At 42.0% G+C, this 16,572-nt stretch overlaps 2 protein-coding genes and 1 non-coding gene across 3 annotated transcripts in view; 1 reads left to right on the top strand and 2 right to left on the bottom strand.

The window, feature by feature from the left end:
• The window catches only part of ift172 (intraflagellar transport 172), a 41,171-nt gene extending 32,323 nt beyond the window's left edge, over window positions 1-8,848 (bottom strand). The window contains exons 1-15 of the mRNA XM_065963630.1: window positions 8,663-8,848; window positions 7,619-7,762; window positions 6,572-6,684; window positions 6,447-6,486; window positions 5,869-5,934; window positions 5,536-5,615; window positions 5,281-5,368; window positions 4,591-4,805; window positions 4,371-4,494; window positions 3,250-3,345; window positions 2,998-3,159; window positions 2,675-2,728; window positions 2,164-2,267; window positions 1,118-1,203; window positions 11-123 (exon numbers count right to left, since the gene is read on the bottom strand). Coding sequence (XP_065819702.1) covers window positions 11-123; window positions 1,118-1,203; window positions 2,164-2,267; window positions 2,675-2,728; window positions 2,998-3,159; window positions 3,250-3,345; window positions 4,371-4,494; window positions 4,591-4,805; window positions 5,281-5,368; window positions 5,536-5,615; window positions 5,869-5,934; window positions 6,447-6,486; window positions 6,572-6,684; window positions 7,619-7,762; window positions 8,663-8,701 — 1,524 coding nt within the window. The 5' untranslated portion in view covers window positions 8,702-8,848. The remainder of the gene's footprint in view (window positions 1-10; window positions 124-1,117; window positions 1,204-2,163; window positions 2,268-2,674; window positions 2,729-2,997; window positions 3,160-3,249; window positions 3,346-4,370; window positions 4,495-4,590; window positions 4,806-5,280; window positions 5,369-5,535; window positions 5,616-5,868; window positions 5,935-6,446; window positions 6,487-6,571; window positions 6,685-7,618; window positions 7,763-8,662) is intronic.
• A 392-nt stretch (window positions 8,849-9,240) lies between these two features.
• Window positions 9,241-9,312, bottom strand: trnaa-ugc (transfer RNA alanine (anticodon UGC)). Its single transcript has one exon. It is a non-coding gene; the product is annotated as a tRNA-Ala (tRNA).
• A 1,962-nt stretch (window positions 9,313-11,274) lies between these two features.
• Window positions 11,275-16,572, top strand: part of cad (carbamoyl-phosphate synthetase 2, aspartate transcarbamylase, and dihydroorotase) — a 23,452-nt gene continuing 18,154 nt past the window's right edge. The window contains 8 exon segments of the mRNA XM_065964104.1: window positions 11,275-11,675; window positions 12,593-12,732; window positions 12,847-12,976; window positions 13,184-13,326; window positions 13,681-13,822; window positions 14,118-14,289; window positions 15,786-15,971; window positions 16,074-16,183. Of these exon segments, the coding sequence (XP_065820176.1) occupies window positions 11,585-11,675; window positions 12,593-12,732; window positions 12,847-12,976; window positions 13,184-13,326; window positions 13,681-13,822; window positions 14,118-14,289; window positions 15,786-15,971; window positions 16,074-16,183 (1,114 nt within the window). The 5' untranslated portion in view covers window positions 11,275-11,584.

Genomic DNA, 16,572 nt, shown 5'->3' with positions numbered 1-16,572 from the left:
TCACTCTCACCCGCAGCTTCTTGTCCCTGAACAGCAGTTTGCGTCCGGTTTCATTGAGCTCCAGCCAGTCGATCTTGGAGTCATGGCTGATGGTTGCCAGATTGTAGCCCCCGGCCAAGTCCACTGAGGGGAGAGTAGGAGAAGAACTTAACTGAGCAGCGGTGAGTCGGGGAGTGTGACATCGTATCTCAAAACAGGTTATTAATTCAAGACTGGAGTCGATCATCTCATTATTTAAAAAGATTCATTCACGTTGTTTAAACTTTAAACACTGAGCTTCACTGGGACTAAGCTACTTGTCTGCTGATAGATCAGGACTACATCCAACTGAACAAAGCCTGGTCATTGTGCTCCATTTAATGGGGCCTACAAATTCAATAGATTATATTGATTTGGTTGATTTTATATTAAGTTTATGATTATATTCTGCAATCTTTACCTGCCTAGAAGGTTCTGTTGTCCATCTCATTTATCTCTCTCTTTGTCATATGAGATATGGAAACACTACGTAGCGGAGTTAAGTGAAACTTGATGAAAGTGTGCAGCATTATGTCGTCTAATTTGTCAATACTTTTGTACAACCTGTTTTCTTTTTGTTTTTTTTGGGGGGGGGGGTTAGTGACTTTCTTTTAGAGATAGGACAGTGGAAAGAGTCAGAAATCCGAGAGAGTAGGGGTAGAATATGCAGGAAAATAGCCACAAGTCGGACTCGAACCCGGGCCACCCGCCTGGAGGTCTAAAGCCTCTGTACATTAGGGCGTGCACACTAACCACTAGGCCAAGACACCACTTGTTTTTTAAATGATATATTATTTGTTATTTTAATTATCAATTGCAACAAGAAGAACAGAAACTAATAAAAACTTATTTTCAAATAAAAAGCTGCTGAGAGAGCTCTGTGTTGATTGCTCAAATAGGCTGACAACATTTCGACGGCGTGCAGTGTGAGTTAGCCTGCTTTTTTACTGTAGATAAAAACAATAAATGACCCTGGATTGGGAGTCTAGGACTTCTATTTTTGTTGCCTTTGTATGTCAATAATATCATTTGATTTTCAGTAGAATCATATCCAGGGTAAAATAATCTGGTTTGGTCACTTGCCGTCACTCGTTCTTACCGATAGCGATCGTCTTTATGTCGATCAGATATGACAGCTTCTTGTTGTCTTCAACTCCTCTCTGCTTCCTCTCATTTATCCGGACACTGCATTACACACACACACACACACACACACACACACACACACACACACACACACACACACACACACACACACACACACACACACACACACACACACACACACACACACACACACACACACACACACACACACACACACACACACACACACACACGGTAAACAACACTGGCCAGTAACAAAAAAAACCAGTACATTCCCGCTAATTCAACATAGAAATATTTCATCCAGCTTCAGCTGACAGTAATTTCCTTCGGCTGCAGGTCACCACAGTTGAATTCCCTGCAGGAAACCCCTCATCATGATGTTGTCATGCAACAGTGTCAGGCCAGAGGCGAGGAGCAGTCAGAGCAAAAAAAAGTCCTCCCATTAGTCGGTCACCTGCCGACTGTCACTCATGACTTGACTGAATGACAGGGCTGAGTTCTTTAACATGGATGTGCAGTGACTAGCAGGCTGAGTGTCACTGATTTTCCTGAAACCTTGCTGAAGTAATAACTGGGATTTCTACACAGCTCAATACTGCTCCCTAGTGGACAGAGCTGGAAACACACATGAAGTTGACTGAAGGAAATGATGATTCGATGAGGAAAGAAATGCGACTAAAAGAGGAAACAAGGGGGTCACTTAATTAGTTCAATGAGCCTGAAATGTGGTCGGACATGTTCTAAAGCCTAAAGAGTTGACAGATGTCATCTTTAGGATCAAGTTGCCATGGTGTATTTAATCTGTTCTGAAACGTCAGTAAGACAAACCAAAGTCTCGCTTCATCACATTTTATTCAGCAAACAAAATCTGTAAGTTAAGGTGAAAATGATCTTTTTGTGTTGTGCCTTTAAATCTGTGTTTTTAAATTTCACAACCTAAAATCTGAGTGTTGCATGTCTGTTCTTTGGAACCAGACAAACCTGTTTGAGTTTGACGCTGAGCGTTAACTAATTGTCGGGTGTGTTTGAACCCACCTGATCAGATGAGGGTTCATAAACTCCGTCCTGACCGAACCCAGGATCTCATTGTTGCTGTACTCCACCAGGCTCAGCTCCCCGGCGTTAAAGATCATGCACACCTGAGGGAGCAGACACAACAACAGACTTAAAAGTAAAGAAGCAGGTAATACAGCAGAGGTAGAGTTAAAGGACGTGACAGGACCTGAAACATGGCGTTAAGCACATTATTATGACACATTATTACCTGACCTGAAAAGCACAAACCCTCAAATCACTGTCAGGAAATTCAAGTTCTTAAGTTTATTTAAATCAGGGCCAGTGTGTAAAAAAAAAACATGAGTCTCAGAAGAGAAAACCTTTTAGCAGATTTAACTAACTGGCTAATTTCCATCTGTAGTCCCTGGGCAGATGATGTCATGCACACACACACACATTTCACAAGATAGAAGAAGAACACAGAACAATACACACATATTAAAACATTATGTACATGTTTATTCTTCTTCAAAGACGTGTGTGTACGTACTGTTTCATTCTCAAAGAAGAACTTTTCGTTTCCTCCAGAGCCGGGCCAAGGCACCTGAGAGAGGAGAGAGGCAGAGTCAAGGCTTGAAACAGACTACATTTAACTATAAAAAGGGCAGGAAACATGTGTGGTAGATTCAAAAGGGGGACACAGGTAGGGACACAAAACTGGAAGTGAATAGATTTAATCTGAAGATGTCTGTAAAATATCCCGCTGTCTTTGAGTGCACATTGCATCCATCTGAAGGCAGACTAACTTAAACATACTCACAGATATCAAATATCCCTGATGCATGACAGAGTGTGTTTATTTTAAAGGCCCACCTCGCTCAGGTTGTTGGTCAGCAGGTCTCCCAGCAGTAGAGTTTCAGATGTGTGAGCCACCAGGTAGCGATCTTTGCCCATGATCTTCACCTCTTCGATCTCATAACCGTAATAAGACTTCAGGACGATACGGGTTCCTGTGCTGAGGTTCCTCACCATCACCTGTGAGAGAAGGAGGAACGTGTACTTTTTTTTTAATCCATGCAGACTTTGAGAATGAAATGGGTTTTTTTACATCCTTGATGTCTGTACCTGGCTCAGGCCGACGTAGGTCATCTCAAACTTGTTTTTATAGATGCTTCTCCGCAAGCAGCAATCAAACAGCTCCACTCCTCCACACAGTGTTCCCTGTTAAAAACACACAAACACATACACGTGTAAAACATCATTTAATTCTTTAATACTGATTACTAAGTGTGGGAATCTCACAATACGAAGGATATGAGACGATAGCATAAGCGATGTGTCGTCAACCGTCATGATAATGTCATGCTACCGTGATTCTGCAATGACTGATTAAGGCAATACAATCATATACAGTAACTAGACATAATGATATTTGATTCACTGAAGAATGTAAAAAGAATGTGAGTGCAGATTCATGTTTTTATTCACTGTTATTTGGTGTCTGTTTCATCTCCTATTTAACTTTATTCTTTAACCTCTTTTCCTCCCTTTGTCAACATCATCCTGCTGTCGACTTCTTCTTCTATGGCCAATTAACTTCTTTTCATATTACACTCATTTGTCCTAAGTTTCACCCATTGTATACACATAAATATATATATATATATATATATATATATATATATATATATATATATATATATATATATATATATTTATATTGATATATACTTTGCATATACTATGAATATACTCAAATCGCTTTTTCAAAGATGTACGTTTATTTGCCATTTTCTCTTAAACAGAAGTCTGTTTGCATGCAGGTTAACAGACTGGTCTCAGCAGGAGCTGTCGATAGTGAGGGAGAAACTGCCAACTTTGGATAATATGGATTTAGTACCGACGAGAAGGATCTCGGTTTTATCACTGTTTAATTTAAAGAAGTTTGAGGTGAACCAGGATTTTATTTCAGATAAACAAGAAGTGAGGGAGGAGGGTGGAAGTGTGGAGTTTGGTTTACTGGAGAGGTAGAGCTGGGTGTCATCCGCGAAGCAGTGGAAAAGTATATTGAATTTATGGAAAATATTGGCAAGGGGGAGGAGGTAGGTGATGAAAAGAAGGGGCCCCAGGACAGAGCCCTGGGGCACAACTGTAGTGACTGGGGAAGGCTCGGATTTGAAGGATTTGAGCTGTATGAGTTTAAGTAAAATTCTGCGTTAAAATAAGATCCTGGATAAAGTATTTACCGCACAGAGGCGTGATCCGTCTTTCTTCCAGGCCAGCGCGGTGATCGTGTAGAGGTTTTGGATCTCTTTGGGCTTCGCTTCATCCCACACTCCTTTTCTGGGAGTCCAGCTGAACACCCGCAGCCTACGGGGGGATAGAGCAGGAGAAACAACTTACTGAACCTGAGTTACATTAAGAGAGCATCATTCATCGTCTGTACATAAAAGATAAAATACTTACCGGTCATAGCTGCCGAACACGACGGACTGCCCGCTCGGGCTGGTGGCGGCTACAGTGAACTCTCGTTCCGTCCGGTCTCGGCTGTAGTCGAAGGTCTGCAGGACGTGACCCTCTCGGCTGTAAGCCACCACCTTCTTGTCACAGCCGCCCACCATGATGCTGTTTGTACCCCAGGCCAGGGCGTAGGGGGGGCATGGGTGCAGCAGCAGCTTACCCTACATCAGTGTGAAAGGGGAGCGTGTCGTCATGGAGACACATTCAAAACAAAGGTTGCAGCAACGAGAACATTTATTTGGTGATAAAAATCAAAATGTAAAACGATGTACATTTCAGAATAAATAAGGATCAGGGCCAATGAGGAGAGAGTGTTTGTAGCAGCAGGCGGCGGCTGGGAGTTAGGATGCAGTGCCTTTTCTTGCAGAGCTCCAAGCGCCTATTTTTTTTCCCCGCCGTTTTTCAGAAGCTGTTGACATCACCAACGCTCTTTTCAAGCAGCCAATCAGAAACAGAGCAGTGCCTGTCATACAGCAGCTGTTGTCAAGAGACTTTTGTCATAGAGACAACTTACGTTAGGCGCTTTAATTCTCAAAACTCTCCCGATGGCACAGCCAGCACTATTCTGCCTAAAAAAAAAAAAACCTGCCAGGTGGACACAGGACCCTAACGAGTGATCAGTGTCGCTGTGGTTACCTGAGACTCCCCCGAGCCTTCATCATCAAAGAAGTAGCGCACGACTGTCCCATCAGCGTGGCCAGACAGGATGCCTTTACCAGAAACACTTACACACAGAACGCACAAAGAACACACAGTGAGGGCACAGTGAAAAATAACAAGTCGATCATGTGCTAAATGATAAAGCATGGACACTCAACTTTTCTTCTATTATTCAGAAAGGTTTTGTAGTAAAAAAAATCAAAATTGTGTGATTGTGTGGTTTGCATTTACTTTGAAACCAGTGAGACAACACAGGACTCGGTGCTGTACTGGGTTGAGGACTTGTTGGTCTGAGTGTTGGCAAGCCGAACCTTCGAAAAATACAGGAAGTCGAGAAATATATACAATTGAACAAACTAAATGTAATTAATCTTCTGATAAAAATAACTGATTACAAATGTCAACGTTCTTCCACAGAGCCAAAATTAAATTATTTTCTCTGTCAAGCAATATTAAAGAAGTTTTTAAGCTTTGACAAGGACTAAACTTACTGTAACTAAACTGTAACATCAGCAGAGTGACTCCTGGTACTGAGGAGAAGTGACACACGTGCTGCACACTTACCTTGCCTTCCACTAATCCATAAACAATCGCATGTTCTGCAGGCCAAAGCACGCAGGTCACAGCACTCTGCGAAAAATGTGGATAACATTTTGCATCACAATCATGAAACCTTTCAAACCAATCGTTAGCTTTCCTGACATAGAAGAACCGTTAAAGGTCACATAGGCAAAATCCTCTTCACCATGTTTCTTTAACTCTAATATGTGTCTCTAGTCTGTCTTCAAACCCCCCAATGATGAGAAAAGTCCATCCTCTCTGTCTTTCCCCTGCTCTACTTGTGAAGTCTACTTCAGAAAATGTGTGCTCAAACAGGCCGTTTGGAGATTTTCCCTTCATGACATCACAAAGGGCAGTAGCCCCTCCCCCAGGTGGGTGACACTCCCACAGCTATGTGTTTGTTCTGCCCTCTGAGTCTGCCTTCTCACCGTAAACAATAGGACATGGAGCGAGAAAGACAGAGTACACCCAAGTCCTTCCAGAGAGGGGGGCGTGGTCAGACACAGCTCATTTACATATTTAAAGGTACAGACACAGAAACAGCCTGTTCTGTAAACAAAGTGTCAACATTGCTTACTTACCGTTTGAACAAACTTGTGGCAAATAGTTTTCTTGTCCCCCCTAGGAGAGAAGAAAACATTCATGTAAAAATTCTCGATGCATTCACACTGAAAACAAAATCAACTCCAAAAAACAAATCCGTTACCAGTCCTCTCCGATCTTGTAGACAAAGATGATGTTGTCAGACTGGGCGATGGCGATCTTTGTGGAGTCCGGTGAGAACACCATGTCATTGACTGTATAGCTGTGTTTTCCATACTGACAAAGAAAATACATTGAGATAATTATCAACACACGAACTGATTATTCGATTAAAAAGTAATTTCAATCACCGTCTTTTAAATCGGAGGTGTGGAAGCATTTTGGCTTCCCCAAGACAGAAAATGAAAGAGGTGAGAAGACAACAGACGAGACAAAAACTGTGTGCAAGAAGACAGAGAACTACACAAATAGAACAACCAACATGATGCAGCATCTAATCGACACCACAACGAGAAGCTCCAATCACTTCCCCTTGTTGAGAGAAAAAAAACATTAAAAGACACACTGACAAGCGGGTTAGCAGCCCCTAAAGGAATCTATTTCACTCATCATTTGTCTCATTTTGAAAAATAAATTGCGAGAGAATCGTATCGTGAACCCAGTATCATGAATCATATCGTGAGTTGAGTGAATCGTTACATCCCTAATGACGACGATGGACCACGGAGACTCATCAAAGAATATGATTGAGGTTAGCTGAAATATGAAATGACCAAGTGTTTAAACCTAGTAAGTAGAAGGCAGAAAACCTCGTAAAGAGCAGTGATTTCCTGTGCAGTCGATTATATTTTTGTGACCTAATCTGTCATCTATATCTGGCAAAATGTCTTGTGTACTGCACTGTGTTTGTGCTGAGCTTGTATTTGGTCTTTGTCTTTGTAGTGTAATTAAAATGAGAAAAAAACAGTTATCAGAAGAGCTACCACACACTCTTATCCTAAAGATTGCTTGAGTCCGTCCTAAGCTTCCAAACATTCCTTCTTTTTTTACTAGAAAATGTTCTTCTCATCTTTTTCTCATTATCGTGTTTTGTGCTGTGTCTTGAATTGTCTGGTTATCTGTTTTCCTCTCTTGAATGTCTGTCTTTAAAAGAGAGCTCAATACTGATATTTACACCTGTGAACGCAGATATCTGACCCACTTGTCTTACCTTGGAGTCTAGAGGTTTGGTGGAGAACTTGTCTTTCTTCTCTCCCTGTTCATCGTACAGAAGCACCACTCGGTCAACGGTGCACACGGCGAACTTGGTGTTGTTGGGGGCCCAGGCCAGACATGTCACTTTGGCAGCAGTCTCCTGTGAAGGCAGAGAAAACAAACAGTGGGGAAAGATCGATGACAAAAGCACCAATTAGGCTACTTTTAACTACCCATAACATGACAAATTTGAATATGTTGTGTAACGAAAGGAGCCGGTACCAAACTCAGTTAAGAGTTAATGTTAAAGCATGCAACAAGAAAACACATCAATTAATACTGAACTATGATGACGCATCATCTAAATTAGGACATACTGTAAAAACTTGAATCTTAGAAAGTGTATTTGTCTAATTTCTAGTTATAAAAATACATAACACACTTATTATACGCCAAATATATCCGATAAGTCCAAACAAACATCTGATTTCAAGATATAACACGCAAAAATAAAGCCTAAAATGCATGTATTATATAGTGTATAAGCAGAATAGACACAAAAACAAACTAAATAAAAAGAGCAAGAACATTTTTACTTGTTAAATGTCTTGAAATAAGATGAACTTGTTTCATTTAAACAGCTTTCAGACACTCAACAGGTACAATGTTACATTGGCAGATTTAGCTTTTTACAATCATTTAAGGCCTTTTGTTAAGCTTTTAATATGTTAAAGTAAGATGTTTGTTTAGACTTGTTGGATAAACATTGTTTAATAAAAGTGAATCGATGTTTTTTACTAGAAAAGAGAAAAATATTTGCTCAAGTTTTGAGTTTTTACTTTTCTCATCAGTAACCTGTCCATGCTTACAGCACTCAAACAAAGGATGCTCTTAATATTAATATAACTAAGAGTATGTAAATCACGTAGAAGCCTTATCACAGAGGGGATGTTGTTGTGTTTCTCTCGACTCGTCATGTTAAAGATTGTCAACAAAATGATGCTGCGCTACAGCATCCGCTAGCATTAGCAATTAGCATCTTGGACCGAGCTGGACTTACCTGCGGGGTTAAAAGCGTCTTCAGATGCCTCAGTTGCATTTCACGGGCGTGTTTGTGAAGTTCGTAAAGGATAAGGTGTTATTGGCGCTGATATAAAGAGGATTAAGTTTAGTTAAATAGTCATTTTGTTGACCAGCTGCGAGATATAGCGCTTAGCACGGAGGACATCTTTGCAGTAAACATAACTGTGATCTCCTTGGTTACGGCCGGGACTCGTGGTGCGTTTAGGACCATGGGAAATATAAGCGACTTTTTAAAACATGTGCTTTTTGCGTAGTACTGTTTCGACAAAATGTCAATATTATGTATATTAAAACTGAATTAAACACTAAATTACATTTATTTGTAGCGTTGAGCTTCCATATACCTTAAAAGCAACAACAATTTGATGAACATGACATTAATCGAGCTTTATAAAATGACTACGTAAAAAAAAAAAAAAAAAAACATACAATGAGTTATATTAAACATGTTTTATATGTATTGGACTGCGATAGATAAGAGATTTATACAGGTAATTAAAATAGTCACGTGAATATGGCCAGGGTTTCAGGTAGTCCGAGGAGGAAAAGGTCACTTGGAGATGCCGGGGATTGAACCCGGGGCCTCATACATGCAAAGCATGCGCTCTACCACTGAGCTACATCCCCTTCCATGTTTCTCAACCAACAATACTAGAATTTATTCATTTATCTATTGTGATGGTGTGTGAATTATATGTTCTTCTTTTATTTACAGTCTAGGGTCAAGACGGATAACTGATGACACTTTCCTTCACTTTAACTCAAATAAATGATTTAATCCTTTGCTACATGTATCTTACAACAAGTCTGATATACTCTGTTATGTCTGTTTTTTTAAAAATCCAAATTATTGGTAAAATAATGTTGAATATTTATTAAGGATTAAGCTACCCAGAAGTATAAAAACTATTTTAATGCTCCGTACATTTAAACAGCTGCCAGATTGCTGCAGGAGGCTTTTTGTATCAGTACAACCAGGTTTAAATTTACCAGAGGTTGAACAACATCACCAGCCTAGTGGATAAAAACTGAATTCCAGCTGCTGAGAAGCTGGTGCTGCAGGCAGTGCAGGTAAGTGATTACGTCAAAGTGGCGCCAAATTTTGTGAAGTGTACTGGTTGCACCGGAAACAAACGTTTATGCCTTCAAAATAAAGCTGCACAAATTCTCGACACTTCCCTTTCTATGGATGCTTTTGAAAACACTGGGAGGAGACACTCAACTTGCAAGATTGATTGGAAAATGATCCTCCTAACACCAAACAGAATGCCTATTCCAGAAATGGCTTGAATTAGATAATTATATTTTTTACTTTAAAGATTAGCTGAATATCAAGGTTCAAGGTTTCTTTATTTGTCTCCCTAGGGAGAAATTTGTCTCGGATACTGGGAAATTGCTGCATGGACAATACAGCAAAACAATATAAAAATAAGTGATTACAAATGTGCAAAAACACACACACACACACACACACACACACACTCCTACAATCACATGCACATGCACACACACACACACACACACACACACACACACACACACACACTCCTACAATCACAGGCACATGCACATGCACACTGTGCACATGCCACCATATGAAAAGTCACATCTAACTTGCTTTAACTACGTACACTTAAGTGTCATAAAGACGTGATATTGCTGTGTTCATTTTTTCAGAAGGACTGCCCCTGAAATTCTCTTGATCGTGTTGTTCACACATGCACCTCACAGCGGGAGACCGTCTCTGTCAGACGTGTGGGGTGTGGGGGTCTTTTCAGGCAAGCTGAGAAGGAAAAAGAACGATGCAGAAGTTGCATAAGATGCAGAGTCCACTATACAACATTATAATACGACTAATTGCCTTTCTTTCAATGCTATGTGAAGTCTGACAGAATCAGAATATCACTGGTGGTCAAGTGGTTAGCTTAGTGGTGTTACACTGTGTGTGTTAATAATAATTACTCTTTCCACAAGTGGAAGTGTACATACCTGGTATTATTCTATCATTGTATGTTTTCTCCCTTTATTTAACTGATGTACATATGTTTGATTTTTAACTTCTTGTTATTTTTAATAATTATATTCTTGTTTCCTGTCTTCTTGAGCTGCTGTAATGAAAAAACTGTCCCCCATGGGGGATCAATAAAGTTTATCTTTTATCTTTTATCTTTGCACTCCACATGCACAGAGTCTGTAGTCCTCGGTCTCATTCCTGAATCTCATTTCCCACTCATACTCTCCCCGATTCCCTGACTCTCCTTTCTCTGCAACAAAGGCCCAAAATAAATCTTTAAAGACACTTTTATTGGAGTTGGCCAATCAGATAGCTGGGATGGTCATGACCACCCCTGGATCCACCCTGAACATGCTCAAAGGTTTTCTTCATAAATCTATTATTTTTATATTTACTCAAAGTTATTAAAGTCAAGCTGTTGCTGTCAGACATTATATTTTGTTCTTGTTCAAACAATAACCCACAGTATTTATTTTATTCGTGCTTTTATTTTGACACTTCGTACCTACCGGAAACGCGATGACTCGCTTCGTCAAACTTTCCGGTCCAGGCTGCGGGCCGACTTCCACACTACTGGCAGCGCGTGTGGAACACTTTGTGCGCACCGTCCCGTCCGACTAACCGGAGAACTAACCGACTAAACCCTCTTTTTTTTTTTTTTTTTTGTCTCCTAGTCGACTCCGGATCCGCGACGCCGCTGACAGAAGTCAGTCCGGAGCGGAAATTTAGTTTTTTAACGTCAGTCTTCCCTTTTTTTCCCCTCTCATCTTGCATCCTCTGCCTCTTAGCGCGGCGTGCGTTTCACGTGGAGTCCGGGGTTTCATCACTCCTCTCACACATCCTCCAGTTTCTGACTGCTTAGCATTACGTGTCTCTGAGGAAATAATGACAAAGATGGCAACTCTGATCCTAGAGGACGGGACGACATTCAGTGGCCTCCTTTTCGGAGCGAATGTGTCCGTTTCTGGAGAAGTTGGTAAGCCCTTTGAAGTATTACCTCATAACTTTATCAATCACTGCTAAACCAGCTAGCCCGGCACACAACAGTACCTAACTAAACATCTTTTATTTATACATAAAAGCGCAACATAAACCTCTAAAACTCAACCTTGTAGCCTCCTCTCCTCTCGCCAAACTCCATTCATAAATCAGTAAATTAAAGGTTTCACTAGCTGCCATTGACATCCTGCACGCTTGCTTGAAAACACAGCATTTCACACCTTCCTGGAAATGCCACTTTTAAATAGATACATCACTTTGATCTGTTTTAAAGATAAATGCAACGACATGCAGCGTTTCATGTCAGACTCTGCACACCTCTGCCAGTTTCTCCACCTGTGGGCATGCTGTGGCAGACGGATGTGTGGGTTTGCATGACCTACTTTTTGAACTTTGAAGGATGTTCCTTTAAACGTCGTTCAACATGGGGAAGGCATGCCGAATTAAAGATTAGCCAGTGGGGATTTTTTGTGCAAAACACAACTTTGCTCTGCATGGTTGGTACTTTTCTCTACGACCATGTTAACTTTAAATTGATAGAATCCTGAACGTGGTTTGGCGGGACAAATTAAAGAGACAGCAGAAGGGACTGTATCTTTCTGCATGTTGATTAGAAGAGCTGCACACATCCGGATGCCAGAATTCAGAGCCAGTTTTATTACATAATGACCAGCTGAGGTGTGAAAGTTATGACAAATCTCAATTCACACATTTATGTTAATCCTCATTAAAAAAAAGAAGCTATGCAGAAAAGTTTTTATGTAAGCTCACATCAAGAAAATTGGGATTTATTCCAACACATGAAGACTTGTGCTCCATGTGTTAAATCATGTCAGCTCAGGTGTGATCTGTGTAACTGGACCGTGCAGTGATGATGTTTTTTTGTGTGTTCAGTGTTTCAGACGGGCATGGTGGGATATCCCGAGGCTCTGACCGACCCATCGTACCGCTGCCAGCTGCTGACGCTCACCTACCCTCTGGTGGGAAACTATGGTGTGCCAAAGGATGAAGACGGAGAGTTTGGACTGAGCAAGGTGGGTAGTTATTTAGAGTTTGAAGCTTAGAGTAATGTAAACACTATAACAGTCTGTGGACGATGGAGGAAAAGAATCTGGGTCTAACCTTTTTCTATGTAATTTGTCATTTAGTGGTTTGAGTCTTCAAAGATCCACGCTGCCGCTCTGATTATCGGAGAGCTGTCGGACGATCCCAGTCACTGGAGTTCAGTCAAGTCGCTGGACCAGTGGCTCAAGGAGCAGGGGATTCCCGGACTACAAGGTCAGCAAATCAAGAACTAATGTGAATAGACTTAGAAATAGTTTGACAGGAAAGTGATGAATGCAAGAAAAGTGTCAGCTAGTTGACCTCAAATATGAATAAGGACGTAGAAGAAGATGTTTTGCTAAATGAAGTTTTGACACCAAAACAATCAAAGGCGTTTTGTTAGTGTTCCCCAAAAGACAACTTTGTCTCCATGTCCTCCAGGCATCGACACCCGCCACCTGACCAAAAAGATCAGAGAGAAGGGCACCATGCTGGGGAAGCTGGTGGTAGACGGGACCCCTGAGGACAGTGTCCCCTTTGACAACCCCGACAAGAGGAACCTGGTCCAGGAGGTCTCCACGAAGGTAACCGACCCAGATCGTCTTTTAATGAAACACCCTGACTGTTCTAGACTAGACAATCCTTCTAAATTCTGCTAGCGTTGCCAAAATATTTGTACAATCTAGAAAGTGTGCAGGAGTTTGCCTGCATGAATTGACCCGATACTGGATGTATTTTTGTTGCCGTGGTATCTCTCGAGCACACACAAAGGTTCAGTGGTACTGAAACGTTGTGATTTTTTGTTTAATAAATTAGTGATACTTAGCAAGAGAATTGTGCGGGATTGTTGTTGTTGTTTTTTTATATTCAAGTAAATAAAACAGAAAAAGTTCTGACTATGTTGCGTACCTTTTTTTAATTTCTCCATTTGTCCCCAGGAGCCCAAAGTTTTCAACCCGAGCGGCAGTCTGCGGATCACAGTGTTGGACTGCGGCATCAAATACAACCAGATCCGCTGCCTGGCTCAGAGGGGAGCCTGTGTGACCGTCGTTCCCTGGGACCATCCACTGGACAGCAAAGGTCTGAAACTCTGCTACACCTCTTTTAGTTTCACAGTTTTAAAAAAATGTAAATAAGTGGAAGAGGAAACGAAGCCAGGAGGGTTTTTAAAATCTCTGCCTACCCCTTCAAATATTATTTAGTATTATTTTTTATCTTCAAAAACAAATGAATGCAGCCGTGAACGAGGAGATGTTTTTTGTGCACAATCCTGTTTGGATTTATCCAAAAAGTTAGCCTCATGATGTATTTGTTCAACCTTAATCAAAACGCAGCCCTGTCTTTGTTTTTCCTCCGTCTTCTCCTCCGTTTGTAGATTTCGATGGTTTGTTTATCAGCAACGGCCCCGGGGACCCTCAGTTCTGTCAGACCACCATCAACAACGTGAGGAAGGTCGTCTGCGTGGAAAGTCCCAAGCCCGTGTTTGGGATTTGCCTCGGACATCAGCTGCTGTCGTTAGTCATCGGATCGAAGACCTACAAGATGAAGTGAGGACCTTAAACTGAATGTGCCATAACAAAGATCTGTCTTCACACCTTTTATTTGCAATATTTTCTTGATATTTTTCAAATTTTTGGTCGAGGAAAAGTTCCCTTCTCAAAGCCTTAAACTAAATTTTCTGTGATTAATTAAAGTTCAATCAGTGGTGGAGCAACCAGTTGATACACTGTTGGTGTATTGGTGTAAAACGTATACCTTAAAGTAAAATGCTGAACTGCTTACACATCATTTCCAAGCTTACAGAGGATGTCTGAAGTAGGACAAAGACAAAAATGTGCCCCCGCTGACCCGCAGCGAGGGGAACCCCGTTACACTCTCTAGAAACACAAACCTTGGAGATCACACACACACACACACACACACACACACACACACACACACACACACACACACACACACACACACACACACACACACACACACACACACACACACACACACACGTCCTCTGGCAGGGTCTTGATGTGAACTGCAGGTTTTTGCTGTTCTCAGCAGTCTGTCCCCTCCTGTGTGAGCTGTGGGGTGTTGGTCTGGCTGCGTTTGTTATGAAAAAGATTAAACCCAACAAGGGAGCAGGCAGTCCGCTCGGGGAGGGGGAGGGGGGGGGGGGGGGGAGTCAGGGAGGTTTTTCTTTTCCCCTGAGACTTCGCTGATGGGCGTTTTATCAGACATGGCGTGAAGGTCACCGCGGGCTGTGAATGTTTCCTTTACCCTGCTGAGCTGCAGCTGGCATCTGGACCGACAAATCCACAGAGCCCAGTTTGATGTCGCTTTATAGATTCTAATAACACCTACACTAAGAGAGAGAGAGAGAGAGAGACACACACACACACACACACACACACACACACACACACACACACACACGTTGGACTTCAAACCCTGGCCGATCGGTTTGAGGACTTCAGCCTCCCATTGTCTAACCCTGCAACAAGTATCCCTTTTCATTCTGCGCCATAAGGACGCTCCGCAGTCATAACACCTGAAGACATATTGATTCTACGACGGTGTAATATCGCTGTCCAGCTCTGTGAATCCACATTGCATTGTGAGGTTTTGGAAGCGCTTTAGTGAGAGAGCACAGCACAGGGGGAGCTCCACATATACACACCACTGTTGCGATTCTGTCTGCTTTAAGCAGTTGCCTGTTGAAATGCACACACACACACACACACACAGCGCTGCTTACCCCCGCTGGTTCCACTGATCCCCTCTTGCCCTTGTAATGCCTCTGTTACTACTGCCAAAGACGGGACAGAGGGGGGGATCACTTTGTGTTTTTTCTTCAGATTTTTGATGGCTGATTTTTAATCTTGTTAAAAAACAATCACACTGATAGATCAGAGAAATTGAAGTTAGAAATCCTCTCAGAAATGCCGTGATCGGATATCCTCCATTCAAATCCAGAACGATACGACGACTACAACATCTACCTAAAATAATGTATTATAATAAAACGTCCCCCCCCCCTCTTGTTTCTCAGGTACGGTAACCGCGGCCACAATCAGCCGTGTATACACAAGGGAACAGACCGCTGCTACATCACCAGTCAGAATCACGGCTTCGCAGTCGACCCCGACACTCTGCCCAAAGACTGGGACGTCCTCTTCACCAACGCCAACGACCACACCAACGAGGGCATCGTGCACAACACTAAACCTCTGTTCAGGTAAAAACGCTCGCAGACACTCTGACATCACTCCGTCCTCTCAGAGTGTTGTGATTAAACTGAATCATTCTGTGATTTTTTTTTTTTCTCTCTTCCTCTCAGTGTTCAGTTCCACCCGGAGCACATGGCCGGGCCCACAGACCTGGTCGGCCTGTTTGACGTCTTTCTGGACGCCGTGAAAGACCACAAGGAGGGAAAAGCCTCCAAAAGTGGTAACAAACACTTCACTCTTTTTGTTGTTTTGTTTTTTCTGAAGATGAATTTTTAGGCTTTTTGTGCCTTTTTATTGGAGAGCCAGGAAAGCAGATAGATTTGGGATTTGGGGCGAGGAAGAGAGAGGGAAGCTAACCACTCATCTCGTGTTTTTAAATTGCTTTTTTATTCACCCTCGTGGAAAACGTCATTTTTTAAGGCCAAGTGATGATTTTTTGGGGCGTTTTGGGCCTCAGTTAAAGAAACAGGACAGTGGATAGAGTCAGAAGTTAGAGAGAGAGAGAGAGAGAGAGAGAGTGGGAAAGGAGCCACATGTCGGGTTTGAACCCGGGCCACATACTTCAAGGACGCCCTAACCACTCGGCCAACAAGCGCCCCACCAAGTGAT

Source organism: Labrus bergylta, chromosome 15, assembly GCF_963930695.1.
Source record: "Labrus bergylta chromosome 15, fLabBer1.1, whole genome shotgun sequence".
Taxonomy (NCBI): Eukaryota; Metazoa; Chordata; class Actinopteri; order Labriformes; family Labridae; genus Labrus; species Labrus bergylta.
Note: the sequence above shows the minus strand (reverse complement) of the source record. Positions and strands in the feature narration are given on the sequence as shown.